Below are 26,073 nucleotides of genomic sequence, written 5' to 3' on the forward strand. Positions count from 1 at the left end.
GTATGGAGTACTATGATGGTATGGAGTATTATGGAGTATCATGATGGTACGGAGTACTATGATGGTATGGAGTATTATGATGTTATGGAGTATTATGGAGTATCATGATGGTATGGAGTATTATGATGGTATGGAGTATTATGATGGAATGGAGTACTATGATGGTATGGAGTACTATGATGGTATGGAGTATTATGGAGTATCATGATGGTACGGAGTACTATGATGGTATGGAGTTCTAAGATGGTATGGAGTACTATGATGGTTTCGAGTATTATGATGGTATGGAGTATTATGATGGTATGGAGTATTATGATGGTATGGAGTATTATGGAGTATCATGATGGTATGGAGTACTATGATGGTATGGAGTATTATGATGGTATGGAGTATTATGGAGTATCATGATGGTATGGAGTATTATGATGGTATGGAGTATTATGATGGTATGGAGTATCATGATGGTATGGAGTATTATGATGGTGTGGAGTATTATGGAGTATCATGATGGTATGGAGTATTATGATGGTGTGGAGTATTATGGAGTATCATGATGGTATGGAGTACTATGATGGTATGGAGTACTATGATGGTATGGAGTACTATGATGGTGTGTAGTACTATGATGGTACGGCGTATTGTGATGGTATGGAGTATTATAGAGTATTATGATGGTATGGTGTATTATGATGGTATGGAGTATTATGATGGTATGGAGTATTATGGAGTATCATGATGGTATGGAGTATTATGATGGTATGAAGTATTATGATGGTACGACGTATTGTGATGGTATGGAGTATTATAGAGTATTATGATGGTATGAAGTACTATGATGGTATGGAGTATTTTGATGGTATCGAGTATTATGGAGTATCATGATGGTATGGAGTACTATGATGGTATGGAGTATTGTGGAGTATCATGATGGTATGGAGTACTATGATGGTATGGAGTACTATGATGGTATGGAGTACTATGATGGTTTTGAGTATTATGATGGTATGGAGTATTATGGAGTATCATGATGGTATGGAGTACTATGATGGTATGGAGTACTATGATGGTATGGAGTACTATGATGGTATGGAGTACTATGATGGTATGGAGTACTATGATGGTGTGGAGTACTATGATGGTATGGAGTATTATGATGGTATGAAGTATTATGGAGTATCATGATGGTATGGAGTACTATGTTGGTATGGAGTACTCTATTGGTATGGAGTACTATGATGGTGTGGAGTACCCTGCTGGTATGGAGTACTATGGAGTATTATGGTGGTATGGAGTACTATGGAGTATTATGATGGTATGGAGTATTCCGGAGTATCATGATGGTACGGAGTATTTTGGAGTATTACGATGGCATGGGGTATTATGAAGTAGTATGACGGAATGGAGTATTATGGAGTAGTATGATGGGGGGGAGGATTGTGGAGTATTATGGAGTATTATGATGGGGGGGAGTATTATGGAATATTACGATGGGCGGGAGTATTGTGGAGTATTATGGAGTATTATGATGGACGGGAGGATTGTGGAGTATTATGGAGTATTATGATGGGGGGGAGTATTATGGAACATTACGATGGGCGGGAGTATTGTGGAGTATTATGGAGTATTATGATGGACGGGAGTATTGTGGAGTATTATGGAGTATTATGACGGGGGGGGGGGGGGGGGGGGGTATTATGGGGTATTATGGAGTAGTATGATGGGAGGGGGTATTATGGAGTATTATGGAGTATTATGATGGGAGGGAGTATTATGGAGTATTATGATGGGAGGGAGCACCACGGAGTATTATTGGGATATTATGGAGGTTACAGAGTAGTATGTACTATTGTGGAGTATTGTGGAGTATTAGGGAGTATTATGATTGTATGGAGTATTATGACGGGAGGGCGTATTATGGAGTATTATGGAGTATTGTGGCGTATTGTGATGGGCGGGAGTATTATGGAGTAGTATGATTGCATGGAGTATTATGGAGTATTATGATGGTGTGTATTATTGTGGAGGAATACGGCTGTATGGGGTATTATGAATGCATGGAGTATTACAATTGTATGGAGTACTATGGAGTATTACGACTGTATGGAGTATTATGGAGTATCACGATTGTATGGATTATTATGGCGTATCCCGATAGTATGGAGTATTATGGAGTATCACGATTGTATGGAGTATCATGATGGCATTGAGTATTATGTAGTATTATGATGGTATTGAGAAATATAATGGTATGGAGTACTATGATGGTATGGAGTATCATGATGATATGGAGTATTACGATGGTATAGAGTATTATAATACTTAACCTGGTATCAATATTGAAGTTTTAACTTTGGTATGGGGACAACACTAGATGTACTGTATCATGTTTTATGACATGTGTCTCTTTTAAAATGCCACAACAACATTAACAGCAGACCACCTGATGTGACATTGAATAGAGCTCAGTAGCATGTCATTCAGGGAAGGAAGGTGACTGAGATAAGCGAGCCCTGTATGACAGTTTTAGACAGTGGAAAGTGTCTTGACATTCTGCTGCCGTAGAAACACGGTTCAGTGGTTCCGCTGTCTATTCAGAGCATGTCAGTGACCTGAAGAGAGTCATGCTCTGCGGAGTAGACCTTTCTGTCTTGATGGATCCCCCTGCGCCCCAAATGACTACCTATTACCTTCATAGAGCACTACTTTTGATCAGGTCCCGTAGGGTAGTGCACTATATTAGTAGTGCACTGTAAAGAGAATAGAGAGCCATTTGGGACATATGCACTCTTATGCCTGCAGACTCTTCCTCCTCATCTTCCTCCTCCTCCTCCTCCTCCTCCTCCTCCTCCTTACCTGCCACCTCTGTTCCCCTATCTGCAGTGTTTCTAAACATTCTGCTATCTGCAGTGTTTCTAAACATTCTGCTATCTGCAGTGTTCCTAAACATTCTGCTATCTGCAGTGTTTCTAAACATTTTCCTATCTGCAGTGTTTCTAAACATTCTGCTATCTGCAGTGTTTCTAAACATTGTCCTATCTGCAGTGTTTCTAAACATTCTGCTATCTGCAGTGTTCCTTCCTGACAGATTTTGACCTGTGTCAGACTTCTTCCCTGTGGTCTGAGGAGGTTTAAGCTGTAGCAGCCAGCACAACAAACAAAACAAACACAAACACACACACACACACACACACACACACACACACACACACACACACACACACACACACACACACACACACACACACACACACACACACACACACACACACACAAACACAAACAAACAAACAAACAAACAAACACAACTGTAAAGTCAGCTGTTGGTTACCCACCAACCGGTCACTCCAACAGCTCAGTTTGCCATAATAAAAATAATCAAATAAAGAAATAAAAGCACAGCTTGCAAGAGAGCAATGAAATAGGAACCGTTTATCTTTTAGGAAAGGTCTTCCAGCTCACACACAGCCGGCTGTAGAGTCTGCTGTTCACGGTCTTCATCATCGGTGTGCTAGATCCCCTTATCATCTCAGATCTGGAGCACGTCTGACCCCCCTGCTGGTTCTGTTTGACCAGACAGAACCCTGTCCTTGCCTGTCCTGGCATGGGCTCAGGCCTTGTCAAACGGCCAAATGGGCACCGAAGGAACCTGTCTTGTCCCGTGTAGAGCTCATCACAGTAGCTAGTAGCTGACACTAACCTGACCTGACATTACCCCAACCTGACACTATCCTGACCTGACATTACCCTAACCTGACAATAACCTGACATTACCCCAACCTGACCCTAACCTGACATTACCCCAACCTGACCCTAACCTGACACTAACCTGACCTGACATTACCCTAACCTGACATTACCCCAACTTGACACTAACCTGACATTACCCCAACCTGACCCTAACCTGACCTGACATTACCCCAACCTGACACTAACCTGACCTGACATTACCCTAACCTGACATTACCCTAACCTGACCCTAACCTGACATTACCCCAACCTGACACTAACCTGACATTACCCCAACCTGACACTAACCTGACCTGACATTACCCTAACCTGACCCTAACCTTACATTACCCCAACCTGACCCTGACCTGACATTACCCCAACTTGACCCTAACCTGACATTACTCTAACCTGACATTACCCTAACTTGACATTACTCTAACCTGACATTAATCTAACCTGACATTAACCCTAACCTGACATTACCCCAACCTGAGATTAAACTGAGCCTAACCTGACATTACCACAACCTGAAACTAACCTGGCCCTGACCTGACATTACCCCAACCTGACACTAACCTGACCCGGACCTGACATTACTCTAACCTGACATTACTCTAACCTGACATTACCCTAACCTGACACTAACCTGACATTACCCCAACCTGACACTAACCTGACATTAACCCAACCTGACCCTAACCTGACATTACTCTAACCTGACATTACTCTAACCTGACACTGACCCTAACCTGACCCTAACCTGACATTACTCTAACCTGACACTAACCTGACATTAACCTGACATTATCCCAACCTGACACTAACCTGAACCTAACCTGATATTACCCCAAACGGACATTACCCTAACCTGACATTACCCTAACCTGACATTACCCTAACATGACAATACCCTAACCTGACATTACCCCAACCTGACACTAACCTGACCCTAACCTGACATTACCCTAACCTGACACTAACCCTAACCTGCCCCCCCCCCACCCCTCCCTGCAGGTTTCTGTCCAACACGTCGTTTGACGGTCTGAGTGGTTTCATCTCGTCCCAGGAGGAGACAGTGATCTCCTCTGAGAGCCATCACTTCATCTGGTCCCTGCAACACGACCCCATAGGGAAGCCCATGTGGGCCAGGCTGGGCCGATGGAAGCATGGCAGGGTGCTACTGGACTACACTGCCTGGACCAACAAACAGGTGACAACGATGTCTATGATGCCAAAACATTGTATTCTGGGTACCCAGTGTTTGTGCTATCATTCCACTCTTTACTTATGCCAAACATGTTGATACTGCTGCTACTATTATATTCTCTCTCTCTCTCTCTCTCTCTCTCTCTCTCTCTCTCTCTCTCTCTCTCTCTCTCTCTCTCTCCCACTCTCCCTCTCCCTTATGAACTGTGCTGCCTGGTCTAACAATTAGTCGTCCCACCAGAGAGGTGACTGGCGGCGCCCGTCGCGGCTCCACCTCCGGGTGGTGACGTTAGTGGAACACCCCTTCGTCTTCACCCGGGAGGTGGATGAGGACGGTCTCTGTCCCGCTGGTCAGCTCTGCCTGAACCCCCTCACCAACAACACAGCCCTTCTCCAGTCTCTCTTCCTCCAGATGCGGGGGCCTAACGACAGCATTCCCATGGAGTATAAGAAGTGTTGCTACGGCTACTGCGTCGATCTACTGGAGAAACTGGCGGAGGACATGGGGTTTGACTTCGACCTGTATATTGTAGGCGACGGCAAGTACGGTGGGTTTAAGAATGGACGCTGGACAGGGCTGGTGGGGGATCTCCTCAGCGGAGCGGCCCACCTGGCCGTCACATCTTTCAGTATCAACTCGGCCCGGAGCAGGGTTATAGACTTCACCTCCCCGTTCTTCTCCACCTCTCTGGGCATCCTGGTACGGACCCGGGATACGGCCGCGCCCATCGGGGCATTCATGTGGCCCCTGCACTGGTCCATGTGGCTAGGGATATTCGTCTCACTACACGTTACTGCCGTGTTCCTGACCATCTACGAGTGGAACAGCCCGTTTGGGATGACGCCGCGAGGCAGGAACAGAGATAAGGTGTTCTCCTTCTCCTCGGCTCTGAACGTCTGCTATGCCATCCTGTTTGGCCGTACAGCTGCCATTAAACCTCCTAAGTGCTGGACGGGGCGGTTCCTCATGAATCTCTGGGCTATCTTCTGCCTGTTCTGTCTGTCCACCTACACAGCCAATCTGGCCGCCGTCATGGTGGGGGAGAAAACCTTCGAGCAACTCTCAGGAATACACGATCCAAAGGTAAGGACTACTCAGCTGTACTAACACCTATCAAATATGGGATAAATATGTATGATATGTAGATGAGTACTACTTGTAATATGTGCATAAATAGTACCTCATTTGTGATTTGGTGACTGACTGGTGAGTATAGAAAGATGGGTTCATAGGGTGTTGTGGGGCTGATGGGGAGACTAGTACAGCTAAACCAGGGGAGACTAATAGAGATAATACAGTGGAGACTAGTACAGATAATACAGGGGAGACTAGAACTGATAATACAGGGGAGACTAGTACAGATAATACAGGGGAGACTAGTACAGGGCTGAGGGGAGACTAGTACAGATAATACAGGGGAGACTAGTACAGATAATACAGGGGAGACTAGTACGGATAATACAGGGGAGACTAGTACAGATAATACAGGGGGACTAGTACTGATAATACAGGGGAGACTAGTACAGATAATACAGGGGAGACTAGTACAGATAATACAGGGGAGACTAGTACAGATAATACAGGGGAGACTAGTACAGATAATACAGGGGAGACTAGTACAGATTATACAGGGGAGACTAGTACTGATAATACAGGGGAGACCAGTAGAGATAATACAGGGGAGACTAGTACAGATAATACAGGGGAGACTAGTAGAGATAATACAGGGGAGACTAGTACAGATAATACAGGGGAGACTAGTACTGATAATACAGGGGAGACTAGTACAGATTATACAGGGGAGACTAGTACAGATAATACAGGGGAGACTAGTACAGATAATACAGGGGAGACTAGTACAGATAATACAGGGGAGACTAGTACAGATTATACAGGGGAGACTAGTACTGATAATACAGGGGAGACCAGTAGAGATAATACAGGGGAGACTAGTACAGATAATACAGGGGAGACTAGTAGAGATAATACAGGGGAGACTAGTACAGATAATACAGGGGAGACTAGTAATGATAATACAGGGGAGACTAGTACAGATTATACAGGGGAGACTAGTACAGATAATACAGGGGAGACTAGTACAGATAATACAGGGGAGACTAGTACAGATAATACAGGGGAGACTAGTACTGATAATACAGGGGAGACTAGTACAGATAATACAGGGGAGACTAGTACTGATAATACAGGGGAGACTACTACAGATAATACAGGGGAGACTAGTACAGATAATACAGGGGAGACTAGTACAGATAATACAGGGGAGACTAGTACAGATAATACAGGGAAGACTAGTAGAGATAATACAGGGGAGACTAGTACCGATAATACAGAGAGGTGGGAGAGCAAAAGACCCAGGAGGTGAGAGAGCTCTGTATCAGTCCCAGGAGGTGAGAGAGCTCTGTATCATTCCCAGGAGGTGAGAGAGCGCTGTATCAGACCCAGGAGGTGAGAGAGCTCTGTATCAGTCCCAGGAGGTGAGAGAGCTCTGTATCAGTCCCAGGAGGTGAGAGAGCTCTGTATCAGACCCAGGAGGTGAGAGAGCTCTGTATCAGTCCCAGGAGGTGAGAGAGCTCTGTATCAGTCCCAGGAGGTGAGAGAGCTATGTATCAGTCCCAGGAGGTGAGAGAGCTCTGTCCCAGGAGGTGAGAGAGCTCTGTATCAGTCCCAGGAGGTGAGAGCTCTCTGTAACAGTCCCAGGAGGTGAGAGAGTTCTGTAACAGTCCCAGGAGGTGAGAGAGCTATGTATCAGTCCCAGGAGGTGGGAGAGCTATGTAACAGTCCCAGGAGGTGAGAGAGTTCTGTAAAAGTCCCAGGAGGTGAGAGAGCTCTGTATCAGTCCCAGGAGGTGAGAGAGCTCTGTCCCAGGAGGTGAGAGAGCTATGTAACAGTCCCAGGAGGTGAGAGAGTTCTGTAAAAGTCCCAGGAGGTGAGAGAGCTCTGTATCAGTCCAAGGAGGTGAGAGAGCTATGTATCAGTCCCAGGAGGTGGGAGAGCTCTGTAACAGTCCCAAGAGGTTAGAGAGCTCTGTAACAGTCCCAGGAGGTGATAGAGCTCTGTAACAGTCCCAGGAGGTGGGAGAGCTCTGTATCAGTCCCGGGAAGTGAGAGAGCTCTGTATCAGTCCCAGGAGGTGAGAGAGCTCTGTATCAGTCCCAGGAGGTGAGAGAGCTATGTATCAGTCCCAGGAGGTGAGCGAGCTCTGTATCAGTCCCAGGAGGTGAGAGAGCTCTGTAACAGTCCCAGGAGGTGAGAGAGTTCTGTCCCAGGAGGTGAGAGAGCTATGTAACAGTCCCAGGAGGTGAGAGAGTTCTGTAAAAGTCCCAGGAGGTGAGAGAGCTCTGTATCAGTCCCAGGAGGTGAGAGAGCTATGTATCAGTCCCAGGAGGTGGGAGAGCTCTGTATCAGTCCCAGGAGGTGAGAGAGCTTCTGTCCCAGGAGGTGAGAGAGCTATGTATCAGTCCCAGGAGGTGAGAGAGCTCTGTAACAGTCCCAGGAGGTGAGAGAGCTCTGTAACAGTCCCAGGAGGTGAGAGAGCTCTGTAACAGCCCCAGGAGGTGAGAGAGCTCTGTAACAGTCCCAGGAGGTGAGAGAGCTCTGTAACAGTCCCAGGAGATGGGAGAGCTCTGTATCAGTCCCGGGAGGTGAGAGAGCTCTGTATTAGTCCCAGGAGTTGATAGAGCTCTGTAACAGTCCCAGGAGGTGAGAGAGCTCTGTAACAGTCCCAGGAGGTGGGAGAGCTCTGTAACAGTCCCAGGAGGTGAGAGAGCTCTGTTAACAGTCCCCGGAGGTGAGAGAGCTCTGTAACAGTCCCAGGTGGTGAGAGAGCTCTGTAACAGACCCAGGAGGTGAGAGAGCTCTGTAACAGTCCCAGGAGGTGGGAGAGCTCTGTAACAGTCCCATGTGGTGAGAGAGCTCTGTAACAGACCCAGGAGGTGAGAGAGCTCTGTAACAGTCCCAGGAGGTGGGAGAGCTCTGTATCATTCCCAGGAGGTGAGAGAACTCTGGATCAGTCCCGGGAGGTAATAGACCTCAGTTCTATATGTTCTGTTCTTCCAGCTTCATCACCCATCACAGGGGTTCCGCTTCGCCACGGTCCGGGAGAGCAGTGCCGAGGATTACCTGAAGAAAAGCTTTCCAGAGATGCACGAATACATGAGACGGTACAACGTACCAGCAACCCCAGATGGAATAGAACATCTGAAGTGAGTCATGACTATACAGTACTGACTCATCACAGCTTTAACATGGGTACCAAGATTATACAATACTGACTCATCACAGATTTAGCATGGGTACCAAGATTATACAATACTGACTCATCACAGATTTAGCATGGCTACCAAGATTATACAATACTGACTCATCACAGCATTACCATGGGTACCAACATGTTGTCAGTTAAGAACAAATTCTTATTTACAATGACAGCCTAGGAACAGTGGGTTCACTGCCTTGTTCAGGGGAACAGTGGGTTCACTGCCTTGTTCAGGGGAACAGTGGGTTCACTGCCTTGTTCAGGGGAACAGTGGGTTCACTGCCTTGTTCAGGGGAACAGTGTGTTCACTGCCTTTTTCAGGGGAACAGTGGGTTCACTGCCTTGTTCAGGGGAACAGTGGGTTCACTGCCTTGTTCAGGGGAACAGTGGGTTGTTCAGGGGAACAGTGGGTTGTTCAGGGGAACAGTGGGTTCACTGCCTTGTTCAGGGGAACAGTGTGTTCACTGCCTTGTTCAGGGGAACAGTGGGTTCACTGCCTTGTTCAGGGGAACAGTGGGTTGTTCAGGGGAACAGTGGGTTGTTCAGGGGAACAGTGGGTTCACTGCCTTGTTCAGGGGAACAGTGGGTTCACTGCCTTGTTCAGGGGAACAGTGGGTTCACTGCCTTGTTCAGGGGAACAGTGGGTTCACTGCCTTGTTCAGGGGAACAGTGGGTTCACTGCCTTGTTCAGGGGAACAGTGGGTTCACTGCCTTGTTCAGGGGAACAGTGGGTTCACTGCCTTGTTCAGGGGAACAGTGTGTTCACTGCCTTTTTCAGGGGAACAGTGGGTTCACTGCCTTGTTCAGGGGAACAGTGGGTTCACTGCCTTGTTCAGGGGAACAGTGGGTTGTTCAGGGGAACAGTGGGTTGTTCAGGGGAACAGTGGGTTCACTGCCTTGTTCAGGGGAACAGTGTGTTCACTGCCTTGTTCAGGGGAACAGTGGGTTCACTGCCTTGTTCAGGGGAACAGTGGGTTGTTCAGGGGAACAGTGGGTTGTTCAGGGGAACAGTGGGTTCACTGCCTTGTTCAGGGGAACAGTGGGTTCACTGCCTTGTTCAGGGGAACAGTGGGTTCACTGCCTTGTTCAGGGGAACAGTGGGTTCACTGCCTTGTTCAGGGGAACAGTGGGTTCACTGCCTTGTTCAGGGGAACAGTGGGTTCACTGCCTTGTTCAGGGGAACAGTGGGTTCACTGCCTTGTTCAGGGGAACAGTGGGTTGTTCAGGGGAACAGTGGGTTCACTGGCTTGTTCAGGGGAACAGTGGGTTCACTGCCTTGTTCAGGGGAACAGTGGGTTTACTGCCTTGTTCAGGGGAACAGTGGGTTCACTGCCTTGTTCAGGGGAACAGTGGGTTCACCGCCTTGTTCAGGGGAACAGTGGGTTCACTGCCTTGTTCAGGGGAACAGTGGGTTAACTGCCTTGTTCAGGGGAACAGTGGGTTAACTGCCTTGTTCAGGGGAACAGTGGGTTCACTGCCTTGTTCAGGGGAACAGTATGTTCACTGCCTTGTTCAGGGGAACAGTGGGGTAACTGCCTTGTTCAGGGGCAGGATGACTGATTATTCCCTTGTCAGCTCGGGGATTCGATCTTGAAACCTTTCGGTTACTGGCCCAACACCCTAGCCACTAGGCTACCTGCCACCCCAGTACAGACTTAATCCCAGCAATGGGAGATTTCATAACTGTTCTGAATATGTCAGAAAGTCCCACATAAAATACTCTGACACAGAGAGACAGATTTACAAAGTCTGTGGCCAGCACTCTAGTTAAACAAATCTACACCATGTTAATGTTATCTGAGACTGCAGAGCCGTAGGTAACTGCCCAGAAAGCTACACCTGAGACTGCAGATCCGTAGGTAACGTCCACAAAGCTACACCTGAGACTGCAGATCCGTAGGTAACCGCCCACAAAGCTACACCTGAGACTGCAGAGCCGTAGGTAACCGCCCACAAAGCTACACCTGAGACTGCAGATCCGTAGGTAACCGCCTACAAAGCTACATCACGTCATTGTTATCTGAGACTCCAGATCCGTAGGTAAACGCCCACAAAGCTACACCTGAGACTGCAGATCCGTAGGTAACCGCCCAGAAAGCTACACCTGAGACTGCAGATCCGTAGGTAACCGCCCACAAAGCTACACCTGAGCCTCCAGATCCGTAGGTAACCGCCCACAAAGCTACACCTGAGACTGCAGATCCGTAGGTAACCGCCCAGAAAGCTACACCTGAGACTGCAGATCCGTAGGTAACCGCCCACAAAGCTACACCTGAGACTGCAGATCTGCACAACTTTCCCTCTTTCATGTCTCTCGTTTTATTCACCCTTTTTGAAACCTCAACTAATTTGATTGACATGAGGACATCACCTATGTTTCTTCCTCATGTTTCTGAACAGCAGAAGTAATAACCCTGGGGCTATTTGAACGAACATACTTGTGTTTGATATGCTGCCTAGATAACTGCATTGTGACAGAACAATCTGCGTAACATAGAACAATCTTCGTAACGTAGAACAATCTTCGTAACGTAGAACAACCTGCGTAATGTAGAACAATCTGCATAACGTAGAACAATCTCCGTAACGTAGAACAATCTGCGTAACGTAGAACAATTTGCGTAAGGTAGAACAATTTGCGTAACTGTCACGTTCATCGTAACAAGGAGACCAAGGCGCAGTGTGATTGGAATACATTCTCCTTTTATTTAAAAGAAGAACACCTAAACAAACTAACAAAACAACAGAACAAACGTCAAGCTATAAACAACTAGTGCTGACATGCAACTACACATAGACAATAACCCACAAAACCAAAATGGAAATGGCAACGTAAATAGGATCCCCAATCAGAGACAACGATAAACAGCTGTCTCTGATTGGGAACCAATTCAGGCCATCATAGACCTACATTTACCTAGACAAACCAAAACCCCATAGATATACAACAACTCCTAGACAAGGTAAAAACACACATACCACCCTCGTCACACCCTGACCTAACCAAAATAATAAAGAAAACAAAGATAACTAAGGTCAGGGCGTGACAGTACACCCCCCCCCCCCCCCCACAAAGGTGCGGACTCCTGGCGGCAAACCTAAACCTATATAGGAGGGTCTGAGTGGACATCTAACCTCGGTGGCGGCTCTGGTTCTGGACATTGCCCCCTTCTTTACACTGAGTCCGCTCTTGTAGCACTGACCCGTGGATCATCGTCGGAGGCTCTGGACTGCGGATCCTCACTGCCGGATGTTCTGGACTGGGGACCGTCGCTGTAGGTTCCGAACTGTGGCCCGTCGTTGGAGGTTCCGGACTGTGGCCCGTCGTTGGATGTTCCGGTCTGTGAACTGTTGCTGGACGCTCTGGACTGCCGAGGCGCACTGTAGGCCTGGTGGGTGGTGTCAGCATTGGTGGTACCGGGCTGGGGACACGCACCTCAGGGCGAGTACCCGGAGCAGGAACAGGGCGTACTGGACCCTGGAGGCGGACTGTAGGCCTGGTGTGTGATGCCGGCACTGGCACTGGTGGTACCGGGCTGGTGACACGCACCTCGGGCGAGTGCGGGGAGCAGGCACAGGACGTACTGGACTGTGGAGGCGCACTGGAGGTCTGGAGTGTAGAACTGACACAACCCGTCCTGGCTGGATGTTTAGTTTCACCCTGCAAATGCAGGGCGTTGGCACAGGACGCAAAGGGCTGTGCAGACTCACTGAAGACACAGTACGCAGAGCCGGCACAGGATATCCTGGTCCAAGGAGGTATACTGGAGACCAGGAGCGCTGAGACCGCACCCTCCTTCCTGGCTGGAAGCCCGGCCAATGCGAGGAGCTGGAATAGAGTGCACCGGGCTAGAATAGCGCACTGGAGACACAGTGTAACAGCTCCCCACAGTAAGCACGAGGAGTTGGCTCAGGTCTCCGACCTGACTCATGCAAACTCCTCGTGTGGCCCCCCCCAAAAAAAATTATTGGGGCTGCCTCTTGGGCTTCCGTGCTAGCCGTGTACCTTCATATCGTCGCTGTTCCTCTGTTCTCCTGTATTTCTCCTCGTAGTATCGCCGTTCCGCTTTCGCTGCCTCTAATTCCTCCTTAGCACGGCGATACTCCCCCGGCTGTGTCCAGGGTCCTGCTCCATCTAATATCTCCTCCCAGGTCCATCTCCCCATTAAGCGCTGTTCCTCCTTTTCACGCTGCTTGGTTCTTGTTAGGTGGGTTATTCTGTCACGTTCGTCGTAACGAGGAGACCAAGGCGCAGCGTGAGATGAATACTTTCTCCTTTTATTAAGACGAAGAACACTTCACCAAACTAACAAAATAACCCACAAATCAAAAATGGAAATGGCAACCTAAATAGGATACCCAATCAGAGACAACGATAAACAGCTGTCTCTGATTGGGAACCAATTCAGGCCACCATAGACCTACATTTACATAGACAAACCAAAACCCCATAGATATACAAAAACAAGACAAAAAAAAACACATACCACCCTCGTCGCACCCTGACGTAACCAAAATAACAAATAAAACAAAGATAACTAAGGTCATGGCGTGACAGTAACGTAGAACAATTTGGTTAAAACCTGTCTAGGACACAGGTTCCGCTAGCGGGACCCCACCCAACATTACGCTGAAAGGGCAGCGCGGGAAATTCAAAAGTATTTTTTTGAAATATTTAACTTTCACACATTAACAAGTCCAATACAGCAAATGAAAGATAAACATATTGTTAATCTACCCATTGTGTCCGATTTTTTAAATGTTTTACAGCTAAAACACAACATATATTTATGGTAGATCACCACCAAATCCAAAAAAACACACAGCCATTTTTCCCAGCCCAAGAGTCATAAAAGCAGAGATAGAGAAAAATTAATCACTAACCTTTGATAATCTTCATCAGATGACACTCATAGGACATCATGTTACACAATACGTTTATGTTTTGTTCGATAATATACATATTTATATCCACAAATCTCGGTTTATGTTCAGAAATGTCTCCAAAGTATCCGGAGTAATTACAGAGAGTCATATAACAGAAATACTCATCATAAAATTTGATGGAAGATATACGTTTTACATATAATTAAAGATACACTTGTTCTTAATGCAACCGCTGTGTCAGATTTTACGAAAAAAGCATACCATGCAATAATCTGAGACGGAGCTCAGAAATACACAACATTTCTCCGCCATGTTGGAGTCAACAGAAATACGAAATGACATCATAAATATTCCCTTACCTTTGATGATCTTTCATCAGAATGCAGTGCCAGGAATCCTAGTTCCGCAATAAATCGTTGTTTTGTTCGATAATGTCCATTACTAGTGTCCAAAAAGCTACTTTTGCTAGCATGTTTAGTTCACATTAGTTCAAAAGCTGGCGCCGGTCCAGGCGAACTTGGACGCAAACTTCAAAAAGTTATATTCCAGGTCGAATAAACTGGTCAAACTAAGTAGAGAATCAATCTTCAGGATGTTATTATCATATATATCAAATAACGTTCCAACCGGAGCATTCTTTTTTGTCTACAGAGTAATGGAACGCATGGCGATATCATGAGAAATGCGCCTGACCAGGAACTGGCATTCTGCCAGACCACTGACTCAAGTAGCTGCCATCCGGCCCCACATCACACTAGAGGCTTCATTCCACGTTCTACTGACTGTTGACATCTAGTGGAAGGCGTAGGAAGTGCGAACAGATCCATATCTTCCTGGAATGTGAATAGGCGATGAGTTAAAAATCAACCAGCCCCAGAATTTCCACTTCCTGTTTGGAAGTTTGCCTGCCATATGAGTTCCGTTATACTCACAGACATAATTCAAACAGTTTTAGAAACTTCAGAGTGTTTTCTATGCAATATTAATAATACTATGCATATATTAGTATCTGGGACAGAGTAGGAGGCAGTTCACTATCGGCACGCAATTCATCCAAAGTGAAACTGCTGCCCCCTATCCCTAAAAAGGTAACGTAGAAAAATGTACTGCCACTGACCTTGATCGTCTTTCAGTCACCCACGTGGGTTTAACCAATGAGGAGATGGCACGTGGTACCTGCTTCTATAAATCAATGAGGAGATGGGAGAGGCAGGACTTGCAGCACGATCTGTGACAGAAATAGAACTGACTTCTATTTTAGCCCTTGGCAACGCAGACGCATGTTGGCGCGCGCGAGCGCCATAGATCTCATAGATTTCAAAATGTATTTGGCAATGCGAGCGGTGTAGTCAGCCTGTAACACTACAACTGTATCTCTCTTCTCAATGATCATGTATTGACCACATTGTTTCATAGAGAGCACATGATTGAAATTCGCCAGCCTGTCTGCCTTTAGCCTGTCTGCCGTTAGCCTGTCTGCCTTTAGCCTGTCTGCCTTTAGCCTGTCTGCCGTTAGCCTGTCTGCCGTTAGCCTGTCTGCCTTTAGCCTGTCTGCCGTTAGCCTGTCTGCCGTTAGCCTGTCTGCCTTTAGCCTGTCTGCCGTTAGCCTGTCTGCTTTTAGCCTTTAGCCTGTCTGCCGTTAGCCTGTCTGCCATTAGCCTGTCTGCCGTCAGCCTGTCTGCCTTTAGCCTGTCTGCCTTTAGCCTGTCTGCCTTTAGCCAATATTTGCAATGAAAATATATCCTTAAATCGCTATTAAGAGTGTTAAGAGTGTCTGTGTCTTGCTTGTGTTTGGTATGCTGTCTAAATAGCTGCATGTGGCCTATTCCCTCCTGAAAAAAAAACATTACATTGCTACTTAGACTGCCTGTTTGTGTCGTGCTTATGTTTGTAATAGTCTGGTACAACAGACAAAGACGTTTTGTAAACCACACCAAGACTATGTAGAAAACCCAGCATATGCTCTTGGATCTTTAGCTGTCAGGAAGAAAGGTCTATGAAATAACACATATGGAATCATGCAGTAAACAAATAACTGTTAAACAAATCACAATATATTTCATATTTTAGATTCTTCAAAGTAGCCACCCTTTTCCATTGATGACATATTTGCACACTCTTGGCATTCTCTCTACCAGCTTCATGAGGTAGTCACCTGGAATGCATTTCAATTAACAGGTGTGCCTTGTTAAATGTTAATTTATGGAATTTCTTCCCTTCTTAATGTGTTTTAGCCAATCAGTTGTGGCTTGACAAGGTAGGGGTGGTATACAGAATATAGCCTTATTTGGTAAAAGACTAAGTTCATATTATGGCAAGAACAGCTCAAATAAGCAAAGAGAAACGACCATCCATCACTACTTTAAGACATGAAGGTCAGTCAACATGGAAAATTGCAAGAACTTGGATTGTTTCTTCAAGTGCAGTTGCAAAAAACCTCAAGAGCAATAATGAAACTAGCTCTCATGAGGACCGCCACAAGAAAGGAAGACCCAGAGGTACCTCTGCTGCAGAGGATACGTTCATTAGAGTTACCAGCCTCATAAATTCCAGCCCAAATAAATGCTTCACAGAGTTCAAGTAACAGACACATCAACTGTTCCGAGAAGACTGCGTGAATCAGGCCTTCATTGTCGAATTGCTGCCAAGAAACCACTGCTAAAGGACACCAATAACAAGAAGAGACTTGCTTGGGCCAAGAAACATGAGCAATGGACATTGGAGTGGTGGAAATCTATCCTTGGTCTGATGAGTCCAAATTTGAGATTGTTGGTTCCAACCGCCGTGTCTTTTTCAGATACAAAGTAGGTGAACGGATGATCTCCGCATGTGTGATTCCCACCGTGAAGCAGGAAGGAGGGGGTATGATGGTTTGGGGTTCCTTTCCTGGTGACGCTGGTTGTGATTTATTTAGATTTCAAAGCACACTTAACCAGCATGGCTACCACAGCATTCTGAAGCGATAAGCCATCCCTTCTCATTTGCGCTTAGTGGGACTATCATTTGTTTTTCAGCAGGACAATTACACAACACACCTCCAGGCTGTGTAAGGGCTATTTGACCAGGAAGGAGAGTGATGGATTACTGCATCAGATGACCTGGCCTCCACATTCATCCGACCTCAACCCAATTGAGATGGTTTGGGTTGAGTCGGACCGCAGAGTGAATGAGAAAAAGCCAACAACTGCTCAGCATATGTGGGAACTCCTTCAAGACTGTTGGAAAAGCATTCCAGGTGAAGCTGGTTGAGAGAATGCCAAGAGTTTGCAAAGCTGTCATCAAGACAAAGGGTAGCTACTTTGAAGAATATAAAATATATTTTGATAGTTTAACACCTTGTTGGTTTCTACATGTGTTATTTCTTAGTTTTGATGTCTTCACTATTATTCTACAATGTAGAAAATAGTAAACATTTAGAAAACCTTTTGATGAGTAGGTGTGTCCAAACATTTGACTGCTACTGTAAATATTTGGAGAAGCAATGTCAGAGCGGCATATACTAAAATACAGTAGAATATAATACAGTATATACATGTGAGTTAGTAATGTAAAATATGTAAACATTATTAAAGTGACTAGTGTTCTATCATTAAAGTGGCCATTGATTTCAAGTCTATGTATATAGGAAAGCAGCATCTAATGTGCTAGTGATGGTTGTTTACTGTAACAGTCTGAAGGCCTTGAGATAGATGCAGTTTCTCAGTCTCTCGGCTTGAGTCTGCCTGGAGTTGGCTTGAGTCTGACTGGAGTTGGCTATATTAAAGCCCCCTAAGGCCGATGTCAGCACTCCAACGGACATCGAATTAGCATAATACAAAAGTCCTCTTAAAAATCTGTCAGTTTATACTAGAGAGATATATTTTTTGCATTGGATGCGTTTCAATCCACTGCATCTGCTTATGACGTACTTCCGCATCTGCGGCGAAGGGTGACAGAGCTTGACCAGTGTTTGTCAGACCGTGAGACAGCCCATCTGCGTTGAAAGGTGACAGAGCTCGACCATTGTTTGTCAGACCATGAGACAGCCCATCTGCGTTGAAAGGTGACAGAGACAGACCAGTGTTTGTCAGACCGTGAGACAGCCCATCTGCTTCGCGTTCCTAGGAAACTATGCAGTTTTTTGTTTTTTTACGTGTTATTTCTTACATTGGTACCCCAGGTCATCTTAGGTTTAATTACATACAGTCGAGAAGTACTTCTGAATATAAGAGCAGCGTCAACTCACCATCAGTACGACCAAGAATATGACTTTCGCGAAGCGGATCCTGTGTTCTGCCTTTCACCCAGGACAACGGAATGGATCCCAGCCGGCGACCCAAAAAAACGACTTCGTAAAAGGGGGAAACGAAGCGGTCTTCTGGTCAGGCTCCGGAGACGGGCACATCGCGCGCCTCTCCCTAGCATTCTACTCGCCAATGTCCAGTCTCTTGACAACAAGGTTGATGAAATCCGAGCAAGGGTAGCATTCCAGAGGGACATCAGAGACTGTAACGTTCTTTGCTTCACGGAAACATGGCTCACTGGAGAGACGCTATCGGAGTCGGTGCAGCCAGCTGGTTTCTCCACGCATCGCGCCGACAGAAACAAACATCTTTCTGGTAAGAAGAGGGGCGGGGGCGTATGCTTCATGGTTAACGAGACGTGGTGTGGCCACAACAACATACAGGAACTCAAGTCCTTCTGTTCACCTGATTTAGAATTCCTCACAATCAAATGTCGACCGCATTATCTACCAAGGGAATTCTCTTCGATTATAATCACAGCCGTATATATTCCCCCCCAAGCAGACACATCGATGGCTCGGAACAAACTTTATTTGACTCTTTGCAAACTGGAATGCATATATCCTGTGGCTGCATTCATTGTAGCTGGGGATTTTAACAAGGCTAATCTGAAAACAAGACTCCCTAAATTGTATCAGCATATCGATTGCGCAACCAGGGCTGGAAAAACCTTGGATCATTGCTATTCTAACTTCTGCGACGCATATAAGGCCCTGCCCCGCTCTCCTTTCGGAAAAGCTGACCACGACTCCATTTTGTTGATCCCTGCCTACAGACAGAAACTAAAACAAGAAGCTCCCACGCTGAGGTCTGTTCAACGCTGGTCCGACCAATCTGATTCCACACTCCAAGACTGCTTCCATCACGTGGACTGGGATATGTTTCGTATTGCATCAAACAATAACATTGACGAATACGCTGATTCGGTGAGCGAGTTCATTAGAACGTGCGTTGAAGATGTCGTTCCCATAGCAACGATTAAAACATTCCCAAACCAGAAACCGTGGATTGATGGCAGCATTCGGGTGAAACTGAAAGCACGAACCACTGCTTTTAATCAGGGCAAGGTGACCGGAAACATGACCGAATACAAACAGTGTAGCTATTCCCTCCCCAAGGCAATCAAACAAGCTAAGCATCAGTATAGAGACAAAGTAGAATCTCAATTCAACGGCTCAGACACAAGAGGCATGTGGCAGGGTCTACAGTCAATCACGGATTACAAAAAGAAACCAGCCCCGTCACGGACCAGGATGTCTTGCTCCCAGGCAGACTAAATAACTTTTTTACCCGCTTTGAGGACAATACAGTGCCACTGACACGGCCTGCAACCAAAACATGCAGACTCTCCTTCACTACAGCCGACGTGAGGAAAACATTTAAACGTGTTAACCCTCGCAAGGCTGCAGGCCCAGTCGGCATCCCCAGCCGCGCCCTCAGAGCATGCGCAGACCAGCTGGCTGGTGTGTTTACGGACATATTCAATCAATCCCTATCCCAGTCTGTTGTTCCCACATGCTTCAAGAGGGCCACCATTGTTCCTGTTCCCAAGAAAGCTAAGGTAACTGAGCTAAACGACTACCGCCCCGTAGCACTCACTTCCGTCATCATGAAGTGCTTTGAGAGACTAGTCAAGGACCATATCACCTCCACCCTACCTGACACCCTAGACCCACTCATATTTGCTTCCCGCCCAAATAGGTCCACAGACGATGCAATCTCAACCACACTGCACACTGCCCTAACCCATCTGGACAAGAGGAATACCTATGTGAGAATGCTGTTCATCGACTACAGCTCGGCATTTAACACCATAGTGCCCTCCAAGCTCGTCATCAAGCTCGAGACCCTGGGTCTCGACCCCGCCCTGTGCAACTGGGTACTGGACTTCCTGACGGGCCGCCCCCAGGTGGTGAGGGTAGGCAACAACATCTCCACCCCGCTGATCCTCAACACTGGGGCCCCACAAGGGTGCGTTCTGAGCCCTCTCCTGTACTCCCTGTTCACCCACGACGGTGTGGCCACGCACGCCTCCAACTCAATCATCAAGTTTGCGGACGACACAACAGTGGTAGGCTTGATTACCAACAACGACGAGACGGCCTACAGGGAGGAGGTGAGGGCCCTCGGAGTGTGGTGTCAGGAAAATAACCTCACACTCAACGTCAACAAAACTAAGGAGATGATTGTGGACTTCAGGAAACAGCAGAGGGAACACCCCCCTATCCACATCGATGGAACAGTAGTGGAGAGGGTAGTACGTTTTAAGTTCCTCGGCGTACACATCACAGACAAACTGAATTGGTCCACCCACACAGACAGCATCGTGAAGAAGGCGCAGCAGCGCCTCTTCAACCTCAGGAGGCTGAAGAAATTTGGCTTGTCACCAAAAGCACTCACAAACTTCTACAGATGCACAATCGAGAGCATCCTGTCGGGCTGTATCACCGCCTGGTACGGCAACTGCTCCGCCCACAACCGTAAGGCTCTCCAGAGGGTAGTGAGGTCTGCACAACACATCACCGGGGGCAAACTACCTGCCCTCCAGGACACCTACACCACCCGATGACACAGGAAGGCCATAAAGATCATCAAGGACAACAACCACCCGAGCCAGTGCCTGTTCACCACGCTATCATCCAGAAGGCGAGGTCAGTACAGGTGAATCAAAGCTGGGACTGAGAGACTGAAAAACAGCTTCTATCTCAAGGCCATCAGACTGTTAAACAGCCAACACTAACATTGAGTGGCTGCTGCCAACACACTGACTCAACTCCAGCCACTTTAATAATGGGAATTGATGGGAAATGATGTAAAATATATCACTAGCCACTTTAAACAATGCTACCTAATATAATGTTTACATACCCTACATTACTCATCTCATATGTATATGTATATACTGTACTCTATATCATCTACTGCATATTTATGTAATACATGTATCACTAGCCACTTTAACTATGCACTTTGTTTACATACTCATCTCATATTTATATACTGTACTCAATACCATCTACTGTATCTTGCCTATGCCGCTCTGTACCATCACTCATTCATATATCTTTATGTACATATTCTTTATCCCCTTACACTTGTGTCTGTAAAGTAGTAGTTTTGGAATTGTTAGCTAGATTACTTGTTGGTTATTACAGCATTGTCGGAACTAGAAGCACAAGCATTTCGCTACACTCGCATTAACATCTGCTAACCATGTGTATGTGACAAATAAAATTTGATTTGATTTGATTTGATTTGAGCTAGACCAGTGTTTGTCAGACCAGGAGACAGCCCATCTGCGGTGAAAGGTGACAGAGCTAGACCAGTGTTTGTCAGACCAGGAGACAGCCCATCTGAGGTGGAAGGTGACAGAGCTACAGCAGTGTTTATCAGACCAGGAGACAGCCCATCTGCTGTGAAGGGTGACAGAGCTAGACCAGTGTTTGTCAGACCAGGAGACATCCTGAAAATCGGTCTTCTCATAAAATCATTTGTAGTGTCCGAATGGTTTGGCCTACATATTATGACCCCTTCATGGAAAGATGAGACTCTCACCAACACAACAGTGTTCTCCATTTTGCTCTATGACCCCCCCCCCCACAAGCGTCTTGGGACTCATCTGTAGTTGTACAGCAGATTTGCCAATTTCTGTGTATAGTGTCCGAACATTTTGGACTACACACTAATATGACCACTCTGTGGAAAGGTGAGAATCTCACAAACACGTACATGCCGGTAGTTTTTCTCTTCCCACAGGCCTCACAAGACTTGTCTGAAGGTCCCCCGGTATCATTTGAAAAAAATCATGGAAGTATATATGGAGACTGTTTAATGCCAAAAATAAAGGGTTAAACACATTGCAAAAAAATAACCAATGTTTACAGATTTCTTCTTATATCTCTCAGATATAGGACAGACACTCAGAACAAACTTCCTTTAAAAAACGTTTTGGGGATTATTTGTTATTCCATGTAGTGAATCTGTTATTCAATGTGTTTTTCATCTAATTATTGTTTAATATAAAAATATATATACTTCAAGGGGTCTTCAAATTGTAAATCAAATAGCAAAATTGTCCCTTGTATGACCTTAAAACAATTTCATATAGCTTAGTAGACCCCCCCCCCCCTTCTCCCACACAGCTTAGACAGAGTTAGACTCTCTTTTAGAGTTAGCTTGAGCCTGCCTGGAGTTGGATTGAGTCTGTCTGGAGAGCTTGAATCTGCTTGGAGTTGGCTTGAGTCTGCTTGGAGTTGGCTTGAGTCTACCTTGAGAGCTTGAATCTGCCTGGAGTTGGCTTGAGTCTGTCTGAAGAGCCTGAATCTGCTTGGAGTTGGCTTGAGTCTGCATGGAGTTGGCTTGAGTCTGTCTGGAGAGCTTTAATCTGCCTGGAGTTGGCATGAGTCTGCATGGAGTTGGCTTGAGTCTGTCTGGAGAGCTTTAATCTGCCTGGAGTTGGCTTGAGTCTGCATGGAGTTGGCTTGAGTCTGTCTGGAGAGCTTGAATCTGCTTGGAGTTGGCTTGAGTCTACCTTGAGAGCTTGCATCTGCCTGGAGTTGGCTTGAGTCTACCTTGAGAGCTTGCATCTGCCTGGAGTTGGCTTGAGTCTGTCTGGAGAGCCTGAATCTGCTTGGAGTTGGCTTGAGTCTGTCTGGAGAGCTTGAATCTGGCTAGAATGGGATTTGCAGTTTTTTAAACTTGGTATATTTAGTTCGAACAGATAAAGTTTAAACCCAGGTTTACTGGGGTGGTATCTATCCACCCCGCCCTTTTGATCCTGCCCAACCAATCTGAAATTGTCTCCAACTCTGCTACCCAATCTGAAACTGTCTCCAACTCTGCTACCCAATCTGAAACTGTCTCCAACTCTGCAACCCAATCTGAAACTGTCCCCAATTCTGCTCCCCAATCTGAAACTGTCTCCAACTCTGCAACCCAATCTGAAACTGTCCCCAATTCTGCTCCCCAATCTGAAACTGTCTCCAACTCTGCTACCCAATCTGAAACTGTCTCCAACTCTGCTACCCAATCTGAAACTGTCTCCAACTCTGCTACCCAATCTGAAACTGTCTCCAACTCTGCCCAACCAATCTGAAACTGTCTCCAACTCTGCTACCCAATCTGAAACTGTCTCCAACTCTGCTACCCAATCTGAAACTGTCTCCAACTCTGCAACCCAATCTGAAACTGTCCCCAATTCTGCTCCCCAATCTGAAACTGTCTCCAACTCTGCAACCCAATCTGAAACTGTCCCCAATTCTGCTCCCCAATCTGAAACTGTCTCCAACTCTGCTACCCAATCTGAAACTGTCTCCAACTCTGCTACCCAATCTGAAACTGTCTCCAACTCTGCTATCCAATCTGAAACTGTCTCCAACTCTGCTACCAAATCTGAAACTGTCTCCAACTCTGCTACCCAATCTGAAACTGTCTCCAACTCTCTTACCCAATCTGAAACTGTCTCCAACTCTGCTACCCAATCTGAAACTGTCTCCAGGCATCATCAATATCAAACTATACTTCCGGAAATGAGTAACAGCATTAGTGGCCCTGTGCTTTGTTCACTTTTTTCTTTTTGAAATCTGAAACTGTTTCTCAAGTCATCTCACATCTTCTGTGGAGCAGAGCAGAGCCGAGTTAATGGAGCTGGGCGCTGAGATCGGGTTGACAGAATATACAATATCTTTCTCCCATTGTGCGAGAGGACAGGACTATTCTATGGGAAGACTGGCACTTGCTTTGAAATGTTAAGATCCATTCATTTTGATAAGGAATTGCAAACTGTGTCTGCTTGTCTGGGTTTCATTCAAAAACAGCATTAATATACAGTGCCTTGCGAAAGTATTCGGCCCCCTTGAACTTTGCGACCTTTTGCCACATTTCAGGCTTCAAACATAAAGAGATAAAACTGTATTTTTTTGTGAAGAATCAACAACAAGTGGGACACAATCATGAAGTGGAACGACATTTATTGGATATTTCAAACTTTGCTTGGGGTATGTCTCTATCAGTTTTGCACATCGAGAGACTGACATTTTTTCCCATTCCTCCTTGCAAAACAGCTCGAGCTCAGTGAGGTTGGATGGAGAGCATTTGTGAACAGCAGTTTTCAGTTCTTTCCACAGATTCTCGATTGGATTCAGGTCTGGACTTTGACTTGGCCATTCTAACACCTGGATAATTTTATTTTTGAACCATTCCATTGTAGATTTTGCTTTATGTTTTGGATCATTGTCTTGTTGGAAGACAAATCTCCGTCCCAGTCTCAGGTCTTTTGCAGACTCCATCAGGTTTTCTTCCAGAATGGTCCTGTATTTGGCTCCATCCATCTTCCCATCAATTTTAACCATCTTCCCTGTCCCTGCTGAAGAAAAGCAGGCCCAAACCATGATGCTGCCACCACCATGTTTGACAGTGGGGATGGTGTGTTCAGGGTGATGAGCTGTGTTGCTTTTACGCCAAACATAACGTTTTGCATTGTTGCCAAAAGTTCAATTTTGGTTTCATCTGACCAAAGCACCTTCTTCCACATGTTTGGTGTGACTCCCAGGTGGCTTGTGGCAAACTTTAAACAACACTTTTTATGGATATCTTTAAGAAATGGCTTTCTTCTTGCCACTCTTCCATAAAGGCCAGATTTGTGCAATATACGACTGATTGTTGTCCTATGGACAGAGTCTCCCACCTCAGCTGTAGATCTCTGCAGTTCATCCAGAGTGATCATGGGCCTCTTGGCTGCATCTCTGATCAGTCTTCTCCTTGTATGAGCTGAAAGTTTAGAGGGACGGCCAGGTCTTGGTAGATTTGCAGTGGTCTGATACTCCTTCCATTTCAATATTATCGCCTGCACAGTGCTCCTTGGGATGTTTAAAGCTTGGGAAATATTTTTGTATCCAAATCCGGCTTTAAACTTATCTCGGACCTGCCTGGTGTGTTCCTTGTTCTTCATGATAATCTCTGCGCTTTTGACGGACCTCTGAGACTATCACAGTGCAGGTGCATTTATACGGAGACTTGATTACACACAGGTGGATTGTATTCATCATCATTAGTCATTTAGGTCAACATTGGATTATTCAGAGATCCTCACTGAACTTCTGGAGAGAAACTCTTCAGCTGCACTGAAAGTAAAGGGGCTGAATAATTTTGCACGCCCAATTTTTCAGTTTTTGATTTGTTAAAAAAGTTTGAAATATCCAATAAATGTCGTTCCACTTCATGATTGTGTCCCACTTGTTGTTGATTCTTCACAAAAAAATACAGTTTTATATCTTTATGTTTGAAGCCTGAAATGTGGCAAAAGGTCGCAAAGTTCAAGGGGGCCGAATACCTTCGCAAGGCACTGTATTTAGTGTTAATAGTTTGTATTTGTATTTATTATGGATCCCCATTAGTTCCTGCCAAGGCAGCAGCTACTCTTCCTGGGGTTTATTATGGATCCCCATTAGTTCCTGCCAAGGCAACAGCTACTCTTCCTGGGGTTTATTATGGATCCCCATTAGTTCCTGCCAAGGCAGCAGCTACTCTTCCTGGGGTTTATTATGGATCCCCACTAGCCAAGGCAGCAACTACTCTTCCTGGGGTTTATTATGGATCCCCATTAGTTCCTGCCACAGCAGCAGCTACTCTTCCTGGGGTTTATTATGGATCAACATTAGTTCCTGCCACAGCAGCAGCTACTCTTCCTGGGGT

At 46.0% G+C, this 26,073-nt stretch overlaps 1 protein-coding gene across 1 annotated transcript in view; it reads left to right on the top strand.

Annotated features, from left to right (window-relative positions):
• LOC139421811 (glutamate receptor ionotropic, NMDA 3A-like) overlaps positions 1 to 26,073 on the top strand; it is a 92,483-nt gene that overhangs the window by 42,518 nt on the left and 23,892 nt on the right. The window contains exons 3-5 of the mRNA XM_071172931.1: positions 4,744 to 4,939; positions 5,165 to 6,019; positions 9,013 to 9,158. Coding sequence (XP_071029032.1) covers positions 4,744 to 4,939; positions 5,165 to 6,019; positions 9,013 to 9,158 — 1,197 coding nt within the window. The remainder of the gene's footprint in view (positions 1 to 4,743; positions 4,940 to 5,164; positions 6,020 to 9,012; positions 9,159 to 26,073) is intronic.

The sequence above is a fragment of the Oncorhynchus clarkii genome, chromosome 12 (genome assembly GCF_045791955.1).
Source record: "Oncorhynchus clarkii lewisi isolate Uvic-CL-2024 chromosome 12, UVic_Ocla_1.0, whole genome shotgun sequence".
NCBI lineage: Eukaryota > Metazoa > Chordata > Actinopteri > Salmoniformes > Salmonidae > Oncorhynchus > Oncorhynchus clarkii.